Source organism: Mustelus asterias, chromosome 13, assembly GCF_964213995.1.
Source record: "Mustelus asterias chromosome 13, sMusAst1.hap1.1, whole genome shotgun sequence".
Classification (NCBI taxonomy): domain Eukaryota; kingdom Metazoa; phylum Chordata; class Chondrichthyes; order Carcharhiniformes; family Triakidae; genus Mustelus; species Mustelus asterias.
Window position 1 is genome coordinate 41,549,257 of NC_135813.1, and position 24,460 is coordinate 41,573,716.

Sequence of the window (24,460 nt, forward strand, 5' to 3'; positions counted from 1 at the left end):
ACATGTTAGGAGTTGATTCACTGCCTGTAGATTCTCAGCTGAGGGTCTCGCTGCCTTCCAACTGAATCTGTGTGTCCATTCCCTCTGCCCTGTGGAGACACATCTGGCTGAGGCAAAGGCAGCTGCTGCAAGTGTTACTTCTCGTCTAGCCCCACAGAAGAGGAGGAAGGTGGAATCATATGTTGCTCCCATGCCACTGAAGCAGAGAAGTGCTGCAGAAGGTGAGTGCAGTGCTAGACAGGTGAAGTACTTATCAAGAAGTTGGCAATAATCTATCAAGCGATGAAGGAGTACTATAAACAGCAGCTTCTCATCTGGCCATGGCTGCAGCTCTTCACTTTCACTGATCAAAGGCTTCCCACCCTTTCACAGAAGATAGCCATGTTACATGCTCGCCTCAGTGATGCTAGTGAGTTATTGACAAGTCAGGAAATAGGTCCACTGGCTGTTAAAGCCAGAATTGAGTAAAAATAAGACTGAATGATCTATTATGATAGCTAAATGCCTTACCCAATAGCAGCACACCTGATTCACCTTCAACCCAATCCGGGTGGGATGTTGTCATCCTGACCCAGCGTCACTCTTTGGGGATTCAACTCCCTTCATGCACCCAATCTCACCCATCAAAATCATCTCCCATTTTCTTCATGTTACATGAGCATAAGTGATGAGGTATGGAGGAAGCAATTGCCTAACGAATATCAAACTCATTCTGCATCCTAAGATAATGGAGGAGTGGGGATCAGAAAGTGGATCAAATCAAGATTAGGAGATTTGAGATGAATTAATAACCTGGTGCTGTGATGTCTAAGTAAACCACACGAAATAAAGCACTTGACTTAACAGAAAGTGGTTGATGTATGGCTCTGCAATTAGAGCAATGACTTGTTCCATTAAATGATTTATGTAGCTCCAATCCCAGCAGTTTACTGCCTCCCAAGTCTTTCTGTGTAAATTAGAGTAGTGAGGTAGCAAACTGCTCTGCTGAGGTTAAGTATGGAATTTTACACAAGTTGCGACTTATCGAGTCACTTATTCCACTCCATTGCTAACAATTTTATTAGGTTCCCAACACACTTAGATCCACATACTCATTATCATTATAGGGGCAGCACAGTGGCTAGCACTGCTGCCTCACAGCACCAGGGACTCGGGTTTGATTCCTGGCTTGGGTCACTGTCTGTGCGGAGTCTGCACGTTCCCCCCGCGTCTGTGTGGGTTTCCTCCGGGTGCTCCGATTTCCTCCCACAGGCCGAAAGACGTGCTGGTAAATTCTCCCTCAGTGTACCCGAACAGGTGCCAGTGTGTGGAGACTAGGGGATTTTCACAGTAACTTCATTGCAGTGTTAATGTAAGCCTACTTGTGACGAATAAATAAATAAATAAATAAAGGCTATCAGGCATTTCTCATTATCAGAATATAACCTATTATGCTTTCAGAAAAGCTCCCAATGATAGCCTCAGATAGAAGCTGCTGAGGTACTCAGTTTGTAACTTAACTCCTGGAAAATGAATGTTGTTTTTTAACACATTAGCCTAATCATCGCTCTTCCATTACTTTACCTCCATCTCTCCAACAAGTGCTTCTGGGTCATAACTGTCTGTGGAGTTACTGGATCCTGCTAGGCCGAGAGCCTGGGCCAGCATTTGGACAAGCATCTGTCTGTGTGTCACTCTCTCAGGGTCACTCAGTGCCTTATGAATCAGTCCTCCTTCCAGCTTTCTCCAGCCTCCCAGAAGATGTTCCTGAAACACAAACCATTGTCCCAATAAAACATTGAGTCTCATTTCCCCACTTCAATATTACCAACATTTTGGAAACAAGGACAGGAAGGGGACAAAACTTGACATAAACAGCAGGAAATTGTAAGTTATTCATTCTTCTATTTCCTGGGTCAGAACAGTAACAGTTAGTACTATTGATATTGGACCAGGGATACATTTTGTGCACTATGTCAGATATGCGGCAGTGGAGTAGATTGGTCAACTTAAAGAGTCAAACCAGCATAAGCACGATGGGCTAAATGGTCACCTTTTTTGCTATCCAGTGCAATCTCCGGAACACATTAAATACAATACTCTGTGCTCTATCTCAATAGTGAGTCTTCACCACTCCCCTGCCAATGACCACAGATGGTAGCACGGTGGCACAGCGGTTAGCACTGCTGCCTCACAGCACCAGGGACCTGGGTTCAATTCAGGCCTCGGGTGACTGCATGGAGTTTGCACGTGGGTTTCCTCCCACACTCCAAAGATGTACGGCTTAGGTTGACTGGCCATGCTAGATTGCCCCTTTAGTATCAGGGGGATTAGGAGGGTAAATATATGGGGTTATGGGGATAGGGCCTGAATGGGATTGTTGTCAGTGCAGCCTCGATGGGCTGAATGGCCTCCTTCTGCACTATAGTGCAGTGATTCTAATGCTTGCTATAGCAGCGTGTATTTTATTTTGTTTCCCACGCTGCCCGTTCATGCATCCTCTCTGAGTAAGGTCAATTACAACAAGCATAGTTCTGATCATTCTAGGAAGACATCAATTTGCCCAGAGGTCTCTGGAGGGCATGTTGCACACACTTCCAAAATAACTCATTTAAATATCCAATCATTGCCCCCAGTACATAGAGTCATAGAGGTTTACAGCATGGAAACAGGCCCTTCGGTCCAACTTATCCATGCCGCCCTTGTTTTTTTAAAAACTCCTAAGCTAATTCCAATTGCCCGCATTTGGCCCATATCCCTCTATACCCATCGTACCCATGTAACTATCTAAATGCTTTTTAAAAGACAAAATTGTACCCACCTCTACTACTACCTCTGGCAGCTTGTTCCAGACACTCACCACCCTCTGTGTGAAAAAATTGTCCCTCTGGACACTTTTGTATCTCTCCCCTCTCACCTTAAACCTGTGCCCTCTAGTTTTAGACTCCCTTACCTTTGGGAAAATATATTGACTGTCTAGCTGATCTGTGCCCCTCATTATTTTATAGACCTCTATAAGATCACCCCTCAGCCTCCTACGCTCCAGAGAAAAAAGTCCCAGTCTATCCAGCCTCTCCCTATAACTCAATCCATCAAGTCCCAGTAGCATCCTAGTAAATCTTTTCTGCACTCTTTCTAGTTTAATAATATCCTTTCTATAATAGGGTGACCAGAATTGCACACAGTATCCCAAGTGTGGCCTTACCAATGTCTTGTATAACTTCAACAAGCCATTCCAACTCCTGTATTCAATGTTCTGACCGATGAAACCAAGCATGCCGAATGCCTTCTTCACCACTCTGTCCACCTGTGACTCCACTTTCAAGGAGCTATGAATATGTACCTCGAGATCTCTTTGTTCTGTAACTCTCCCCAACGCCCTACCATTAACTGAATAAGTCCTGCCCTGGTTCAATCTACCAAAATGCATCACCTCGCATTTGTCTAAATTAAACTCCATCTGCCATTCGTCAGTCCACTGGCCCAATTGATCAAGATCCCGTTGCAATTGGAGATAACTTTCTTCATTGTCCACTATGCCACCAATCTTAGTGTCATCTGCAAATTTACTAACCATGCCTCCTATATTCTCATCCAAATCATTAATATAAATGACAAATAACAGTGGACCCAGCACTGATCCCTGAGGCACACCGCTGGTCACAGGCCTCCAGTTTGAAAAACAACTCTCTACAACCACCCTCTGACTTCTGTCAAGAAGCCAATTTTGTATCCACTTAGATACCTCACCCTTGATCCTGTGAGATTTAACCTTATGCAACAACCTACCATGCGGTACCTTGTTAAAGGCCTTGCTCCAAGTAGACAGCATCAACTGCACTGTCCTCATCTACCTTCTTGGTTACCCCTTCAAAAAACTCAATCAATCTGTCACTTAAGAGAAAAGCCAAAATCTGATACGGATTCCACCCCACTCGATGTTTCTATTGTGGTTTCATTATGAAAACTGACAATGCTTTAACTGGCAACAAGAGCTGATTGAAATGAAATGTCACCAAAGTCCCAGGTGACCATAGGCTGGTGGTGATTTAACCTGAGGATCACCACACCTCAGGCAAGGAGCAAGGTCGAGAAGGCGGGGGTGGGCCTTCATGGATAACCTCAGCCGGTCTGGGAATTGAACCCATGCTGTTGGCTTCACTCTACATCACAAACCAGCCGTCCAACCAAAACCTACCCCTTAACAACAGCTGATCACATTGAGAATAAAAGCAGAAAATTGTGAATGGTAGAAAAATCTTTGTTAATATATAAGCCTGTTGTTTGCCTGCCAAGTTTAAGTAACACTAATTCCTCATTTATCACAGAATCACAGAATTGTTACAACACAGAACAGGCCATTCAGCCCATCGCCAGCGAAGCGTCATCTGCAACAAGTGACACAAATATACAAAAATCAATAAATGTTGGTTTCTTGGTGATCAGTTTGAACCTAGTGAATGGAAGAGATTTTGGAAATCCAACCTCAAAAAAGCTGCCACACTCCCTTCACTCCCACTGTCTCAGTGCCTCTTCTCCCTGTCTCGATTTTTGCTGGCTTCTCCCAGTTCTGATGAAAAGCCATTGACCTGAAGCATTAACTCTGTTTCTCACAGCACAGAAAACTCACCTTATTTCAAGTGAGAGTTAACTTTGAAAAAAAACAGCATTAACTGATTAGAGGTAAAAACAGAAAATGCTGGAAAATCTCAGCAGATCTGACAGCATCTGCAGGGAGAGAAACAGAATTAATGTTTCTTGTCCGTGTGACATGTCATCAGAGCTGTATTGCTTTATTAATATGAAAATCAAAGAGAATCACTGGAATTGTTACAGCGCAGAAGGGGGCTATTTGACCCATTGGGTGGGATTTTACGGCCTCCCTCAGGCGAGACCGGAAATTGCCACCCGAGGTCAATGGAGATCCCTATTGTCGGACCCTCGCCCATTCCGATTCCGTGACGGGCGAGGTGGTAGAGTTCTGGCCATCATGTCTGCACCGGCTCTCCATACGAGCATTATGACTCAGTGCCATTCCCCTGTCTTTTCCCCATACGCCTACACATTTCTATTCAAATACACATCTTGCCCTCTTGAATGCCTCGATTGAACCTGCCTCCACTACACTTCCAGGCACTGCATTCCAGACCTGAACCACTCGTCATATGAAAGTTTTTTCTCACATCTCATTTGATTCTTTTGTAAATCACTTTAAACCTGTGCCCTCTCATTTTTGATCCATTTATTATTGAGGGGGGGATGGAATTGTTAGAATGTAACCAATGATAACACTGGATCTGTTGTAGTGTGACCAATGGTAACAAGCTGTAAGGGTCAGCTGACCCAGTAAACTAGGCAACCAATGACAAAATGATGTGATGGTCAGCTGACCAGCTGACTCGGTATAAAACAAGCTGTTGGGAATTTTGGGGGGGGGCTTGGAATGGCCCAGGGTCAGCCGCAAGCATTGGAGTAATGAAGTTTCTTTATTAAACCTTTTTCTTTGATTTATCTGTTGGAGTAAGTTTTGTTTCATTTTATTGCCCATAACTGAAGAGTACCTTCTGCTGGATGAACAGGGTAGTCATGATGTGGAGATGCCGGCATTGGACTGGGGTAAACACAGTAAGAGTTTAAAAAGTGTTGTTAAAACTCATACTGGATGAACAGGGGGACAGTTTTTCCCTATTGACTCTGCCCAGCCCCCTCATGATTTGAACATCTCGATCAAATCTTCTCTCAACCTTCACTCCAAGAAGAACAGTCCCAACCTCTCCAATCTATTCTCATAATTGAAGTTTCTCACTCCTGAAACCATTCTTGTAAACCTCTTCCACACCCTCTCCAATGCATTCACTATAAGATAAACTTTACATGGATCTGTGGCAAATACAGAGCCTTGCTCAAGGCAAAAAGCAGTTCAGAGGTTTGGGATTAGAGCTTTGTAGACACATCTGCTGGGATCAGGCAGCAAAATCTTCCTTCATAACAATGCAACGATATAGTAGCAGGCTGCATTAAGTGATAATAACATTCTCAGCTAAAGTGGAGGTGATTGGGTAACACTGCTGTCAATCTCCCCTGAAGATCACATAGCTATAAGTGACTGGGATTGATATTCATAGAATCACAGAACAGTAAGACATGATGAGAGGCTATTCAGCCTATTATGCTGCTACTGGCATTCATCCATATAACTTGCATTATGTAACAACTTTGCTTGCAGTAAAACAGACTCTTGGCAGAAAGCTCTGCTCCAAGCCCTGCCCTGCCTCCAACTCATTGGCTGGTGCAGTTAATACTCCACCAATAGAATGACTAACAACACAAGGACAGATGCTGGAAAATCTCAGCGGGTCTGGCAGCATCTGTGGAGGGAGAAAAGAACCAACGTTTCGAGTCTGGATGACCCTTTGTCAGAGCCAATCTATGCTTTATCCTCTCTCGTGGACAAGTCGAGAGCTTCCATTTGGTGGCTGGTTGGCATATTTGAGATCAGAAGTCTGCTCCTTTGCAAAAACAGTGCGCACAGACCTTCATCCCATCATTGCTTGGAACTGGTCAAAAAGTTAGTTTTTTATTAAACAAAGTGTTTGAATTTGAATTCCCAGGCAGCACATTCCAGGTTCCCACCGAGTGTAAGTATTTTTCTCAAATCCCCTCCGAATTTCCTGTCCCTTACCCTAAAACTCTGCCCCCTCATGATTGACCCATCAATCGTGGGGAATAGCTGCTCCTTACCATGATGACTAGGGGATTTTCACAGTAACTTCATTGCAGTGTTAATGTAAACCAATGTGACACTAATAAATAACTTTAACTTTACTCACCCTGCCATACCTTCATAATCTTATATACCTCAATCACGTTCCCCCCCCGCTTTGTCTTCTCTGCTCGAGAGAAAACAATCCAAGCCTATCCAGTCTCTCCTTATAGCTCAAATGCTCCATCCCAGGCCACATCCTGGTGAACCTCCTCTGTACCCCCTCTAGGGCAATCACATCCTTTACCAACGAGCGGCTTCCAACAACATTTTTGAACAACACCATTGGGACACACAATAACAAATAATTCTTCAGTAATGTGAACACATCCATAAAATAAATAGTGACAGTATTCCTTGTGCCAGAATCTCAATTAACTGACTGGATCTGCCAGCTAATTTCTAGCTCCAACTCCTTATGAAATGCGTAACCATCTTTCTCTGATATTAATCCTTGACAAATTCACATCTAAGCAAACTGTGAGGGATAGGTACTATTTCTTTTGCATGAACTCATCAGGTTATAGGATGTTGGCGCTGGGACTGGAACATTTTTTAATTCTACGCAGTCAGTGTCAGCATCATTTTAGTCCCAAATCATGTGCAGTAATTAGATGCAGAGCAAAGCTGCCTCTATACTCAGGTTGCTATCGCTCCAGAATTGTCTTGACTGCATCAGGAATTAAGACCGAAGCCCTACACCTCGCCCTTCCAGGAATCAGGGTGGGCAAGGTTCCCAGAACAGAAATCTCCATTGGCCTTGGGCACGATTTTATGATCTCGCCTGAACGAGGCCGTAAAATCCCACCCTAAGTCTCCAGGACACTTTTGTTGGCAATCCAGGAGGAATATTCAACAAGCATGTTTTTATTTTTATTTTCTTTCAACACTTTTGGTGCATCATTAGTTGTATCTGGACTGCTCGACAGGGTGGGGTGATTGGAGGCTCACCATCAGTCTATTGTCGGTCACCAATGAAGTGATGGAAGGGTTGTGGCAAGTAAATGCCAGACAATGACACTCGCCAACAAGACAATCCAACCATCGACCTTTGACATTCAGTGGCATTACCATTGTTGAACTCCCTCTATCAATATCTTGGGCGTTATCATTGACCAGAAACTGAACTCAACTAGCCCTATAAATACTGTTGCTACAGGAGCAAATCAAAAGCTAGGAATCCTGCAGTAGTAACTCACCTCCTGATCCCCCCAAAGCCTGTCCAACATTTACAAGTCAGGAGTGTGTTGGAATATTCTCCACTTGCCTGAATGAGTGCAGCCCAACAACACTCAAGAAACTCGACACAATCCAGGATAAAGCAGTCCCCTTGATTAGCACCCCCATCCACAACATCCAGTTCCTCCACCACTGAAGCACAATAGCAGCCGTGTGTACCATTGACAAGACGCACTGCAGGAACTCACCAAGGCTCCTTAAACGGCACCTTCAAACCCACAACTACTACCAGATTCTAGAAGGACAATGGTAGCAAATACTTTGGAACCCCAGCACCTGGAAGTTCTCCTTTAAGCCACACATCATCCTGACTTGGAAATATATCGCTGTCCCTTCACTGTCACTGGGTCAAAATCTGAGAACTCCCTCCCTAACAGCACTCTGGATGTACCTAACCCTCGGGTCAGCAGTGTGTCAAAAAGGCAGCTCACCACCACCTTCTCAAGGGCAATTAGGAATGACCAATAAATGTTGGCCTAGCCAGTGAAGCCACGTCTCATAAAAGAAGAAAAAAAGACCATACGATGAAACCTCCAGAGATACATCCAATCACAGTTGACAACATGCTAACCATTCAAACACTCAGCACAACTATAGGAGAATTAGATACAAAATAAACAACTCTGCTGCAATAATATGCCTTAGCCTCCATTCTGGCACACAATCCACTGCAGTACGGTGTAGACCTTTTTTTGCCAATTCCCTCACTAATCATCCTTTGAAATTGGTCACTTAGAGCCAAATCATAGAATCCTACAGTGCAGAAAAAGGCCATTCGGCTCATCGAGCCTGCACCGACAACAATCCCACCCAGGCCCTACCCCTGTAACCTGACGCATGTATCCTGCTAATCTCCCTGACACGAAAGGGCAACCGAGCATAGCCAATCAACCTAACCTATACATTTTTGGACTGTGGAAGGAAACCGGAGCACCCGGAGGAAACCCACGCAAACACGGAGAGAGCGTGCAGACTCCGCACAGACAATGACCCGAGGCCGGAATTGAACCCGGGTCCCCGGCGCTGTGCTAAGCACTGTAGGTTATGTTTGCAGTGGGCCCTGCACCAATCAGAATTGCACCACAATAGTCCAAACTCATTTTACCTGGGATCCTTATGGGCAGGAAGAAGTCTCACAACACCAGGTTAAAGTCCAACAGGTTTATTTGGTAGCACAAGCTTTCGGAGCACTGCCCCTTCATCAGGTGAGTGGGAGTTGTGTTCACAAACAGCACCTGTGAACACAATTCCCACTCACCTGATGAAGGGGCAGTGCTCCGAAAGCTTGTGCTACCAAATAAACCTGTTGGACTTTAACCTGGTGTTGTGAGACTTTTTACTGTGCTTACCCCAGTCCAACGCCGGCATCTCCACATCATCCTTATGGGCAGCAGACAAGAAGCAGGATTTCTCCACCTGTCTGAACACTAATCCAGTCCCCAGATGTGAAAGGCTGACAAACGTACAGATAATTAGCACTGCTCCCACTTTCTATTTGTCTGAAGGAATACTAAAGATTTTAACATAATTATTGAAAAAACTGATATAATTCCCACCCCCCAGATGCAACACACTAATTAAAAACCATGGGAGGATACCTTGGCACTGACTATTTTAGTTGCAGTTTGATACTGATCCTTATTAGCTGCCTCTTCCCAATTTTATCTCAGTCTCAAACTCAGGGTCCTTAAAATATGCGTTCAATTTCCCCTCTGCTCTCAGCAAAAATAAATCCAGGCTCACTAAAGGTCGAGTGGCCCATTTCTTGTTAAATTGATTTATTTTCATGATTACCTGAAATGTTATATTAACTTACCACTGGCCATGAATTAGAAATGAGCGGTGACATATTATGTTTAAGAGCTAAGGTGTCAAATCCCTCAATGGCCAAATGCAGAACTGCCTTGCCACTGCAAATGTAAATTAACGATGAACTTGAAATACAAAATTAACTGCTGCTGCCCCACTGGTGCTATCATTTTCAGTGTGGACTAGATCAATGCTATCGCATCAGACTTTGTTTTATATTAACACTGAGTCTAACCTAAGCTATTGCAAACCTGACCTTGAAGTATTTCTCGGCCTTTTGGTGAAGATCAAGCGTCAGATCAAGCCCAAGGTGGGGTCATAGAAGGTCATACAATCCCTACAGTGCAGAAGGAGGCCATTTGGCCCATCGAGTCTGCACTGTACCCAATCCCACCCAGGCTCTATTCCCGTAACCTCACATATATACCCTGTTAATCCTCAGACACTACGGTTAATTTAGCATGGCCAGTCACCCCAACCCACACATCCTTGGACTGTGGGAGAAAATCAGAGCTCCTGGAGGAAATCACGCAGACACGGGGAGAAAGTGCAAACTCCACACAGACAGATAGTGACCTGAGGCCGGAACTGAACCCGGGTCCCGGCGCTGTGAGGCAGCAGTGCTAACCACTGTGCCACCGTCAGCTTGGATCTTGTTTGTCTCTCTCTCAGGGGACCTTGAATTGGATTCAACTGGATTTTGAATTTGGTTTTTGGAACAAGCAGGGAATGGATTTGAGTTTAACTGGTCCACCCTGAGCAAAAAAAAGAAAGGTTCCGAGTGGAGGTTTTCCAAAGATGGTGCTGCTGAGGGACCAGCATCTTCATCACATGGCTGAGCCAGGAACCTGACCGACTAGAAAACTGCAGCTTTCAACTTTCACCTAATCATTGATCTTGGGAAAATCATGGAATCAGAAACCTGTTTGACACTTTCAGTAGTCTCCAAGTATTCCTTTTCTACCAAGGAGTCTTTGACTGCAATGTTCGTTCATCAGACATAGTTGAATAGAGCTTTGAGAAGATGCTTTAGATATAGGAACTGCAATGAAAAGATCGGAATGAATTTCCAACACTAACTTGATCACAATCCCACCAGAGTATTCCAAAGGCTAGGATGCTATTGATGGCTTGCGAGTGTGCTGCAAGCACTTAATTTGAATGCCTTTGTTCATTCTTGTTTAAAATGATGTAGAATGTATTCAAACAGTTATTCATTATTTTAAAAACTGGCGACCAAGAGAAAGATAGTCAAGAAGGTTCACATTCAAAACGGTTAGGTGGATTGGCCATGCTAAATTCTCCCTTAGTGTACCCGAATAGGCGCCGGAGTGTGGCGATGAGGGGGTTTTCACAGTAACTTCATTGCAGTGTTCATGTCAGCATACATGTGACACAAGTAAATAAACAAAGAGGAAGTCAATCGAATTTAGTGGGTTTTTTGAGAGTGTGACTCATGCAGTTGGTCAGGATAAGGCAGTGGATGTTATGTACTTGACTATTCCAGACTTATATAGAAACATAGAAAATAGGAGGAATTGGCCTTTCGAGCCTGCTCCACCATTCATTTTTATCATGGCTGATCATCAAATTCAATATCCTAATCCCAGCTTCCCCCCATATCCCTTAATCCCTTTAGCCCCAAGAGCCCCAATCTTATTCCTTCCTGAAATCACACAACATTTTGGCCTCAACTACTTTCTGTGGTAGTGAATTCCACAGATTCACCACCCTCTGGGTGAAGAAATTTCTCCTCACCTCAATCCTAAAAGGTTTACCCTTTATCCTCAAACTATGACCCCTAAATCTGGACTCCCCCCACCATTGGGAACATCCTTTCTGAATCTACCCTGTCTAACCCTGTTAGAATTTTATAAGTTTCTATGAGATCCCCTCTCACTCTTCTCTCCAGACTGACCTTACCATACACTCTCCATGAACATAAACAACCAAAGCATTGCTCCCCATATCCAAACTCACATCCAAGTCCAGTCCACCCATCACTCCTGTGCTCACTAGTCACATTGGCTGTGAGTCCAGTGAACTCTGTATTTTAAAATTCTCATCCTTATTTTCAAATCCCTTCATGGCCTCATTCCTCCCCAGAGGAGGCGATGGCCTAGTGATATTATCACTCGACTATTAATGCAGAAACCCAGCTAATGTTCTGGGGACCCGGGTTCAATCCCGCTACGGTAAATCCCGCAGATGGTGGAATTTGATTTCAATAAAAAATATCTGGAATTAAGAGTCAACTGAATACCATGAAACCATTGTTGATTGTCAGAAAAAAAACCATTTGGTTCACTAATGTCCTTTAGGGAAGGAAATCTGCCGTCCTTACCTGGTCTGGCCTACATGTGAGTCCAGAGCCACAGTAATTAACTGCCCTCTGAAATGGCCTAGCAAGCCACTCAGTTGTAACAGTCGCTACAAAGTTTCAACAAAGAAATGAAACCGGACAGACCACCTGGCATTGAACTTGGCACCGGAAAAGACAACGGCAAAGACCCTGCAAAGTCCTCCTTACTAACATCTGGGGACTAGTGCCAAAATTGGGAGAGCTGTCTCACAGACTAGTCAAGCAACAGCCTGACATAGTCATTCTCACGGAATCATACTTTACCCCTGACACCACCATGACATCCCTGACATGACCATGACCGTCTCTGGATATGTCCTGTCCCACCAGCAGGACAGACCCAGCAGAGGTGGCAGCACAGCGATATACAGTTGGGAGAAAGTTGCCCTGGGAGTCCTTAATATTGACTCCAGACCCCATGTAGTCTCATGGCTTCAGGTTAAACATGGGCAAGGAAACCTCTTACTGGTTACCACGTACCGTCCTCCTTCGGCTGATGAATCAGTATTCCTCCATGTTGAACAACACTTGGAGGAAGCACTGAGGGTGGCAAGGGCGCAAAGCGTACTCTAGGTGGGGGATATCAATGTCCACAACCAAGAGTGACTCGACAGGAGCACCATTGATCGAGCTGGTCAGGTCCTAAAGGATATAAATGCTAGGCTGGGTCTACAACAGGTGGTGAAGGAACCAACAAGAGGAAATAACATGCTTGACCTCATCCTTACCAATCTGCCAGCTGCAGATGCATCTGTCCATGATAGTAACAGTAAGAGTGACCACCACACAGTCCTTGTGGAGATGAAGTCCCACCTTCACATTGAGAATAACCTCCATCGTGTTGTGTGGCACTATCACCGTACTGAATGGGACAGACTTCGAACAGATCTAGCAACTCAAGACTGGGCATCCATGAGGCGCTGTGGGCCATCAACAGCAGCGGAATTGCACTCCAGCACAATCTGCAACCTCATGGCCTGGCATATCCCCCACTCAACCATTACCATCAAGCCAGGAGATCAACCCTGGTTCAATGGAGAGTGCAGGAGGGCATGCCAGGATTAGCACCAGGCATACCTAAAAATGAGGTGTCAACCTGGTGAAGCTACAAAACAGGACAGCTTGCATGCCAACTAGCAAAAACAGCAAGTGAAAGACGGAGCTAAGCAATCCCACAACCAACGGATGAGATCTAAGCTCTGCAGTCCTTCCATATCCAGTCGAGAATGGTGGTGGACAATTAAACAACTCACTGGAGGAGGAGGCTCCACAAATATCCCCATCCTCAATGATGGAGGAGCCCAGCACATCAGTGCAAAAGATAAGACTGACGTATTCGCAACAACCTTCAGCCAGAAGTGCCGAGTGGATGATCCATCTCGGCCTCCTCCAGTGGTCCCCAGCATCTTAGATGCCAGTCTCCAGCCAATTCAATTCACTCCACATGATGTCAAGAAATGGTTAGAGGCACTGGATATTGCAAAGGCAATGGGCCCTGATAACATTCCAGCAAAAGTACTGAAGACTTGTGCTCCACAACTTGCCGCTCCCCTAGCCAAGCTCTTCCAGTACAGTTACAACATTGGCATCTATCCAACAATGTGGAAAATTGCCCAGGTATGTCCTGTATACAAAAAGCAGGACAAATCCAACCCGGCCAATTACCGCCCAATTAGTCTACTCTCGATCATCAGTAAAGTGATGGAAGGGGTTATCAACAGTGCTATCAAGCAGCACCTGCTCAGCAATAACCTGCTCAGTGACGCCCAGTTTGGGTTTCGCCAGGGTCACTCAGCTCCATGGACAAAAGAGCTGAATTTCAGAGGTGAGATGAGAGTGACAGCCCTTGGCATCAAGGCCGAATTCGACCGAGGGTGGCATCAAGGAGCCCTAGCAAAACTGGAATCAATGGGTATCAGGGGGCAAACTCTCCCCTGGTTGGAGTCATACCTGGTACATAGATGGTTATGGTTGTGGAGGGTCAGTCATCTCAGCTCCACGACATCTCTGCAGGAGTCCCTTAGGGGAGTGTCTTAGGCCCAACAATCTTCAGCTGCTTCATCAATGACCTTCCCTCCATCATTAGGTCAGAAGTGGGGATGTTCATCGATGATTGCACAATGTTAAGCACCATCCGTGACGACTCAGATATTGAAGCAGTCCATGTTCAAATGCAACAAGATCTGGATAATATCCAGGCTTGGGCTGACAAGTGGCAAATAACATTCGCACCACACAAATGCCAGTCAATGACCATCACCAATAAGAGACACCACCCTTTAACATTCAATGGTGTAACCATCACTGAATCCCCCACTGTCAACATTATTGGGGTTACCATTGACCAGAAACTCAACTGGTTTCACCACATAAACACAATGGCTACAAGAGCAGGTCAGAGGCTAGGAATACTGCGGCGAGTAACTCACCTCCTGACTCCCCAAAGCCTATCCACCATCTACAAGGCACAAGTCAGGAGTGTGATGGAATACTCCCCACTTGCCTGGATGGGTGCATCCCCAGCAATATTCAAGAAGCTTGACACCATCTAGGGCAAAGCAGCCCACTTGATCGGCACCACATCTACAAACCTTCAATCCCTCCACCACCGACGCTCAGTAGCAGCAGTGTGTATTATCTACAAGATGCACTGCAGCAATTCACCAAACATCCTTAGACAGCACCTTCCAAACCCACGACCACTTCCATCTAGAGGGACAAGGGCAGCAGATAAAGGGGAACACCATTACCTGCAAGTTCCCCTCCAAGCCCCTCACCATCCTGACTTGGAAATATATCACCGTTCCTCCGCAGTCGCCGAGTCAAAATCCTGGAATTCCCTCCCTAACGGCATTGTGGGTCAACCCACAGAACATGGACTGCAGCGATTCAAGAAGGCAGCTCACCACCACCTTCTCAAGGGCAACTAGGGATGGGCAATAAATGCTGGCCAGCCAGTGACGCTCATGTCCCATGAATGAATAAAAAAAGAAAAATTTCTGTAACCTCCTCCAGCCAAAATCTGTGCTCCTCCACAAACCTAATTTTACTCATTCCACTATTGGTGGTTGTGCCCTCAGTTGCCTAGTCCTAAGCTCTGGAATTGCCTCCCTAAACCTCTCTGCCACTACACCCCAGTTAAGATGCTCCTCAAAATTCATTCCTTTGATCAAACTTTGGATCATCTATCTGAATATCTCCTTATGTGCTTGATGTCACAGAAAACTAGCATGCAGATACAGCAGTTAATAAAGAAAGCAAATGGAATGTTGGCATTTATAGCTAAAGGAATAGAATATAAAGATAAGGAAATATTGTTGCAACTATACAAGGCATTGGTGAGGCCGCCCCTGGAGTATTGTGCACAGTTTTGGTCTCCTTATTTGAGAAAAGATGTAGTGGCATTGGAGGCAGTTCAGAGGAGGTTCACTAGATTGATTCCAGAGATGAGGGGTTTGTCATATGAAGAGAGATTGAAAAGTTTAGGCCTCTACTCTCTGGAATTTAGAAGAATGAGGGGAGATCAAATTGAGGTATACAAGATGATGAAAGGTATGGATAAAGTAGACGTTGAGCGGATGCTTCCACTGGTGGGGCATTCTAGGGCGAAAGGTCATACTCTTAGGATAAGGGGCAGCAAATTTAAAACAGAGTTGAGGAGAAACTACTTCTCCCAAAGGGTTGTGAATCTGTGGAATTCACTACCCCAAAGTGTGGTGGATGCTGGGACAGCGAGTAAATTTGAGGAGGAGTTAGACAGATTTTTAATTGGTAATGGGTTGAAGGGTTAAGGGGAGAAGGCAGAAAAATGGGGATGAGGAGCATATCAGCCATGATCGAATGGCGGAGCAGACTTGATGGGCCGAATGGCCTAATTCTGCTCCTCTAGCTTCTGAACTTATGTCAAATCTCCTTGAATAATAGCTCTGTGAAATGCCTTGGGTTAATTTGTTATGCTGAAGGCCCAATAGAAATGAAAGTTGTTACCGATGTTGCTCAAATATCAGGACCAATTTTAACTCTTCCGCTTGGGAATGGATTTTGAGTGAGTCATAATCTTGCCCATCTTCATAAATTATCTGGAACAAGGAGATGCAAGTGCAGTAGCTAAAATTGATGATGATACAGAGCTAACAAAGCGGGTAGAGTGCAAAGCTGCTGAACCATCAGGTAGACAAGTAACGGATGAAATGTGGTGAAGAGAAATGCAGCATGATTCAAACCTGGAAGAAAATTCAGGAAGGGACAAGTACTTAAATAATGTGAAAGATGATAATGTACATGGGAAATGAATGAGATCGGATTGCTGCTGTCACAACAATGCTCATCAGCTGTAAGTGAAGCAAATCAGTTGCTGGGATCTCCTGGGATTTATTAAAAGGTCAATAGTGAGCCAAGTAGTGAGGGAATGATAATAGACAGATGAGGAGAAGGTTTTTCTCTCACAGGTTGGTGTGACTTTGGAACTCTCTGCCTCAGAAAGCACTGGAGGCAGGGGTCACAGAATATCTTTAAGGCAGAGGTAGAAAGACTCTTTGTTAGGCAAGAGAATCAAAGAAAAGATGGTGAATGTGGAACTCAAAACACAAGCAGATCAGCCATGATCTTGTTGAGCAACAGAGCAGGCTCAAGGGGCCGAATGGCCTACTTCTGCTCCCATTTTGCGTGTTTGAAATCCTACTGATTCATTAATCGAAGGTGTGGCTGCACTTGGAATGCTGATCGTTGCAAAACTAAAAGGAAATTACAGCGACTGAGCGGGTACGGAGGAAAGTCATTAGAATGGTTGAGTGGGTGGAGGGATTGCAAGATTAATAAGTGATGATCTAAACTGGGCATCTTCTTACTGGGATGTTGCTTCAGGGTACTGAGGAGACAAAATCACAGCAAGCAGTTTCACAATGTCTACCTTTCAAAATGGTCAGCATTTTGCATCATTTTTATCTGAGTAAATGCCTCCATAAAGTTAACCAAGAAACCGAGACCACCAGTAATTATGTTAACTTAAAGCCGCAACGACAAATAATTAGAAAGTACACAAAAGAATATTATTGTTTGTCTAATCTGTATCCATTCATTTCAATAGGCTAAACATGAGCCAGTTCTACAGGAAGAGAGGAACATGTCAAAATCAGGCCTTCAAGGAGAAAATTGGTGGGGCTTCTGAAAACAAATGCATTAAATTCCAAAAGGACCGTGAGAAAACAAAATTGATAACAAAAGCTGTTGAGGACACATGCTAGGATCTGAGTTCACATTGGTTCATTGGTGTCTTCATTCGTTCATCGGAAGATAATTTCTCATGGAGTGGGACACCGTCGAAAGATTGGATCCAGTGTCCCAGAGCAGCCAGAGGTCTAACATTGCTTAGTTGGACAGCAACCAAGAGCACGAACACATGTGGGTGCTAAGATTTTTAAAAATTTGATCAAGGGATGTGGACATCTTTGGCATCATTCATTGCCCATCCCTAATTACCCTCAGGGAGGTGATAATCAACCACCCTCTTGCTACCTACAGGTACAGCTGGCTTCAGTATTGGAGAGGCACAAGTGGTATTGAACACTGTATAATCATCAGTGAACATCCCCACTTTTTTTTATGTTAGGGAGAGATCATCATTGATGAAGCAGCTGAAGATGGTCAAGCCTAGACCACAACCTAGAGGAACTCCTGCAGTGTGGTCCTGGGGCTAACATGATTGGCCTGCAACAACCACAAGCATCTTCCTTTGTGCTAGGTATGATTTTAACCAGTGGAGACCTTTCCTTTGATCCCACTGACTTCAATTTTATTTCAGGCTTGATGCCACACTCAATCAAATGCTGACTTTGTACCAAGGACAGTCACCGTCATCTCACCTCTGAAATTCAGCTCTTTTGTCTGTGTTTAGACTAAGGTTATAATGAGGTCAAGAGCTATGTGGTCCTATTGGAACCCAAACTGAGCATTTTTCAGCAGGTGATTGCTGTGAAGTGCCCATGATAACGTCAACATCTTCTGTTCTTCCATGACATTACTGCTGTTTGGGAATAGGCAGCTGAGGCAGTAATTAGCTGGACTGGATTTGTATTCCTTTTTGAGGACATTTCTGGGCAATTTTCCACACTGTCAGGTGTTTGCTAGTGTTGTAATGGAACAGGTTGGCGAGAGATGCAGCTCGTTCTGAGACACAATGATCAGTATTAGAGCCATGCTGTTCCCAGAGTCTATAGTCGTTGCTGTATCTAGCGCACTCGATTGTGACTCAATATCATGTGGAGTGAATAGAATGGGCTGAAGACTGGCATCTGTGATACTGAGCACCTCAGGAGGAGACAGAAATAGATTATCCACCTGACACTTCTGACTGACTGAACCTAGTTGTAAATGTTTCAGCCTTTCCTTTTGCGCTGAGGGGTTGATTAATCAGGAGGGGGTGTTTGTGAACTCTCCTCCTCCCATTGTCTTCCACCATTCATGACTCTGTGTAGCAAGACTGCAGAGCTTTGATCTGTTCCCTTGGTTGAGAGATCGTTTAGCTCCATCTAAACCTGTTGCTTCAACGTACACGCCTACATCCTGCGTTGTAGTTTCACCAACTTAGCCCCTCAGTTTTAGGTGCCCCCGATGATACACCTGGAATGCTCTGCCACACATCCCACGCAACCAGGGTCAGTCCTTTAGTTTGTTGGTCATTCAGCCTGGCCACGAGGGTGCAGGTTATGGTGGAATGTTGCTGTGCTACTGCTGCAGATGGCACATAGCACCTTATGTTTGCCCGGTTTATGGGAGGCAGTGGCATAGTGGTATTATCGCTGGACTCACAATCCAGAGACCCAAGGTAGTGCTCTGGGACCCGGGTTCAAATCCCGTCATGGCAGCGGGTGAAATTTGAATTCAATAAAAAAAATCTGGAATTAAGAATCTACTGATGACCATGAAACTACTGTTGATTGTCGGAAAAACCCATCTGGTTCACTAATGTTCATTAGGGAAGGAAATCTGCCGTCCTTACCTGGTCTGGCCCTACATGTGACTCCAGAGCCACAGCAATGTGGTTGACTCTTAAAATGCCCTCAGTGATGGGCAATAAATGCTGGCCCAGCTTGAGATGTCCATGTCTCATGAATGAATATAATAAAAGTTTTGGGCTGCTAGATTTGATCTGAATCTATTCAATTTAGCACAAAGTGCCGCACAACATAGGACTTAAGAGTCCATAGGACTCTTAAATCGGCCTCGCAGGTGGAGGATGCGGTCAAGAAGGCGTACGGCGTACTGGCCTTCATTAATCGAGGGATTGAGTTTAGGAGTCGGGAGATAATGCTGCAGCTTTATAGGACCCTGGTTAGACCCCACTTGGAGTACTGCGCGCAGTTCTGGTCACCTCATTACAGGAAAGATGTTGAAGCCATTGAAAGGGTGCAGAGGAGATTTACAAGGATGTTGCCTGGATTGGGGGGCATGCCTTATGAGGATAGGTTGAGGGAGCTTGGTCTCTTCTCCCTGGAGAGACGAAGGATGAGAGGTGACCTGATAGAGGTTTACAAGATGTTGAGAGGTCTGGATAGGGTAGACTCTCAGAGGCTAGTTCCAAGGGCTGAAATGGTTGCTACGAGAGGACACAGGTTTAAGGTGCTGGGGGGTAGGTACAGAGGAGATGTCAGGGGTAAGTTTTTCACTCAGAGGGTGGTGGGTGAGTGGAATCGGCTGACGTCGGTGGTGGTGGAGGCAAACTCGTTGGGGTCTTTTAAGAGACTTCTGGATGAGTACATGGGATTTAATGGGATTGAGGGCTATAGATAGGCCTAGAGGTGGGGATGTGATCGGCGCAACCTGTGGGCCGAAGGGCCTGTTTGTGCTGTGGCTTTCTATGTTCTATGTTCTAACACCACGGAGGGTGTCTTCAGTGCAAAGATGGGACTTTGTCTCCACAGGATTGTTCCGTGCAGCAACCCAACTGTCACCTCAGCTGAGGTCAGCAAATTCAGAACAGAATCAGGATCAAACCTCCCGTATCTGAATGGCTCACTGATGTATACATTTACCCAGATAAATGCAAAATACTGCGGATGCTGGAATCTGAAACAGAAACAGAAAATGCTGGAAAATCTCAGCAAGTCTGACAGCATCTGTGGAGAGAGAATAGAGCCAACGTTTCGAGTCTGGATGACCCTTCGTCAGAGCTGCATGAAGGGTCATCCAGACTCGAAACATTGGCTCTATTCCCTCTCCACAGATGCTGTCAGACCTGCTGAGATACTCCAGCATTTTCTGTTTTCGTTTTAGTTAAATCGGACAGTATGATCGGTGCTGGCTTGGAGGGCCGAAGGGCCTGTTTCTGTGCTGTAATTTTCTTTGTTTTTGTTGTACATTTACCCATGATGGTTCAACCAGGTTCACACATATCCGGATAGCTCACTGCACATTAACTGAGCCAGGCCTTTTGGCGAAGGTCAAGCGTCGGATTGAGCCCAAGATGGGGTGCAATGCCTTACTTACCTTGTCAGCTCGGATCTTGTTTGTCTCTCTTGTGGGGACCTTAAATTGGATTCAATTGGATTTTGAAATTGGTTTTTGGAGCAAGCAAGGAATGGATTTGGGTTTGCCCGGTCCACTCTGAGCATTGACTTTGTAACTTTAAGGATGGAGTAAAAAAAGAAAGCATCTGGAGTCAGTCTTTCCTTAACATAGCTTAACCGCAAAACCCAGAGGACATAGGCACTGACTCCCTTTTCCTCCCCACAACACTACTGGAAACCAGTTCTTGTATATACTTTAGAATAATGCCTTAACCTTACCCCAGTTAGCAACAGCTGCTCTTGTTTGTAATTAGAGCTTGCACTTTATCGTGACAGGATTGCAACGTCAGCAGACGTCTCACGTAAAACAAAAAGTCCACACTGGAAGCTGCAACTCTCGAGGTAATTTAGAAGTCATCTCTTCCCGACTACAGTAAAGTGTAGGAGCTAAGGGCTTAGCATTACAGCGACCACTGCAACAAAAATATCCCTCCTTCCAGTGAACCTTCCAGGAATGGCAATGAGAATGGAATCTGGCTTTTGCTGGCTGGCAGTTCTCAGAGTAATGAATGAAGGGCCATCCAGACTTGAAATACTGGGCGGGATTTTACAGTCCCGCTCACCCCAAAACCAGAAAATTCCACCCGAGGTCAATGGACATTTCTGTGGTCTATCCCTCGGCCGCTCCGATTCCCGTGGCGGGCGGGACGGTAAAAGTTGCCCCATTGGCTCCATTCTCTCTCCACAGATGCTGTCAGACCTGCTGAGATTTTCCAGTGTTTTCGGTTTTTGTAATGAATGGCCCATCTATATCCTCCTCAATTGCAGAAAAAACTATAACCTGTTCAGTCACGGAAAGGGAGATATTCTAGCTGTCCAAATCGCTTACAACATCAACAGTGTTCTAAATAAATACAAAGACCCTTCCCTAACGGGTTTCTTTTTATCCATTTTCATAGAATTTTTTAAAATGACACATCAAAGAAATGTTTCATTTACAGCAATTCACCTTACCACAGGAGAATAAATTTGGCTAGTTCAAGACTGACAGTGTGTGAAAGCCAAAGTAAGACATTAGCAGCTTCACTCACCATGCTAAGTAGTTGAGAGAATTATATAATTCCAGCTATAGTTCATTTTCATCATGTGCCAAGGATCAGTAATGCAGCATTGCTTCACCCGAGAGGAGACCTGTAGCAGTGCCAGCGTTGTGGAATCTTCCCTCATTTATGCTGAATTCCACAATGCTGGCAGGAACAGCCCACCACACATGGAGATGTTGGCAAAGATCAAAAGAGACCGTTGATCAGGAACACACGTTCCCCAACTGCTCTGCCCAGCTAAGACTTCAGTCCTGTCCACAGGCAGAAGAAATGGTGGTGCCATTGAAGACAGTCCTTAAGTTGTTACCCACAGTGGCATAATGGTATGATCACTAGATTAGTAATCCAGAGACCCAAGGTAATGCTCTGGGGACCCAGGTGCGAATGCCACCATGCCAGATGGTAAAATTTGAATTCAATAAAAATACGGAATTAAAAGTCTAATGATGACCATGAAACCATTTTCAATCGTCCTAAAAACCCATCTGATTCACTCATGTCCTTTAGGGAACCATAGAACCATAGAAAATTACAGCTCAGAAACAGGCCTTTTGGCCCTTCTTGTCTGTGCCGAACCATTTTATGCCTAGTCCCACTGACCTGCACTTGGACCATATCCCTCCACACCCCTCTCATCCATGAACCCGTCCAAGTTTTTCTTAAATGTTAAAAGTGGTATGGCAGCTGGTCAATGCCACTTTATCCAGCAGCGCATTCCACACTCCCACCACTCTCTGCGTGAAGAAGCCCCCCCTAACATTCCCTTTAAACTTTTCTCCTTTCACCCTTAACCCATGCCCTCTGGTTTTTTTCTCCCCTAGCCTCAGCGGAAAAAGCCTGCTTGCATTCACTCTATCTATACCCATCAAAATCTTATACACCTCTATCAAATCTCCCCTCAATCTTCTACGCTCCAGGGAATAAAGTCCCAACCTATTCAATCTCTCTCTGTAACTCAGCTTCTCAAGTCCCGGCAACATCCTTGTGAACCTTCTCTGCACTCTTTCAATCTTATTTACATCCTTCCTGTAACTAGGTGACCAAAACTGTACACAATTGACCAAAACTGTACACAAGGAAGGAAATCTGCTGTCCTTATCTGGTCTGGCCTACATGAGACTCCAGAGCCACGGCAATGTGGTTGACTCTCAAATGCCCTCTGAAATGAAGGGCAGTTAGGGACGGGTAATAAATGCTGGCCCAGCCTTCGGTGCCCACATCCCGTAAATGAATTTAAAAAAAACAATTGTGCTCCTGCCTCTCATCCAATTCTCGGCTGCCTCTATTTCTAACTCACACCAAGTCCCTATTCACCCATCATCTCTGTGTCACTGATTTACACTGGCTCCAGGTCCATAGGTGCCTCAAGTTTAGGGTCCACATGCTTGTATTCAAATGCTTGTGTGGCCCCCACCCTCTCTATCTCTGCAACATCCTCCAGCCCAACAATCCTCTGAGTACTCTGCATTCACTGATTCTGACATCTTGTGCATCAATAACATCCTTCACCCCATCATCGGCATCTGTGCCTTCAGCTGTCTGGCACCTGGGATCTGGAATTCTCTCCCCCTTTTCTCTTCCTTTACACCACTTATTTCAGCTGCCGTTTTGACCAAGCTTTTGGTCACCTGTCCTAATATAGAATCCCTACAGTGCAGAAGGAGGCCATTTGGCCCATTGAGTCTGCACTGACTCTCCAACAGAGTATCTTACCCATCCCCTGACCCCATGCATTTACCCCATGAATTCCCCCTAACCCCCATATCTTGGAACATTAAGGGGTTATTTAGCATGGCCAACCCACTAACCCACACAGCTTTGGACTGTGGGAGGAAACCAGAGCACCCAGAGGAAACCCACGCAGACACGGGAGAATGTGCAAACTCCACACAGACAGTCACCCAAGGCTGGAATTGAACCTGGATCCCTGGGGCTATGAGGCAGCAGTGGTAACCACTGTGCCACCCTCTCTCTTCCTTTCATGAGACGGTGTTCTTTTTCATCTGATTCTACTTCTGTGAAGCACCTTGGAACATTTTTCTGCATTAACAGTGCTATACAAAAACAAGTTGCTGCCATTATTATTGAGGGAACCAGAAAAAGGCCACGTCATTAGGTTGGGTGATGGTGCTTCTGGGAACAGCCTCAATAATGCCTTCACCCACTGCACTGTCGCTGAAACCAGGGCTGGCGCTAGCGAATGTGCAAGTGCTCATTCACGTTCGGTGCAAGCACTTAACATTGCAAAAAGCAAAAGGATTTTCTTCCCTCCAGCACCATCTGTGAGGGGCAAATAGCAACCACACAGTAAAATGTTCAGGAAGTTTATATGATCATCGTAGCCTTGAGTTGCATGATTCCCATTCAATAGTATTAATAAAAACTCAAACATCAGCAACAAGACCCGACATTTTACAAATTGCGACTGAGTGACTAAGCGGCAGGGAAGATGGGAATGTTTTATTCACAAGGTGTTTCAAGCACCCTCTTTAAAGATCACAGTAAATTTCCATGGAATAAAGGACTTGCTCCCCAAGTTTCATTCATTGTGTGTTCATCTTTCTCTTAGGGAGGAAAAAGTATCTTTCCTCAAACTAGTTTTGGAGAAACTGGATTTCACGAGCAATGCCAAATTGGGCGGCACGGTGGCACAGTGATTGGCACTGCTGCCTCACAGCGCCAGGGACCCGGGTTCGACTCC

General features: G+C 45.1%; 1 protein-coding gene across 2 annotated transcripts in view; it reads right to left on the reverse strand.

Annotated features, from left to right (window-relative positions):
• abca2 (ATP-binding cassette, sub-family A (ABC1), member 2) overlaps positions 1-24,460 on the reverse strand; it is a 551,670-nt gene that overhangs the window by 246,021 nt on the left and 281,189 nt on the right. For both annotated transcript variants that reach the window (XM_078226666.1, XM_078226665.1), the window contains one exon: positions 1,564-1,746. In XM_078226666.1, the coding sequence (XP_078082792.1) occupies positions 1,564-1,746 (183 nt within the window). The remainder of the gene's footprint in view (positions 1-1,563; positions 1,747-24,460) is intronic.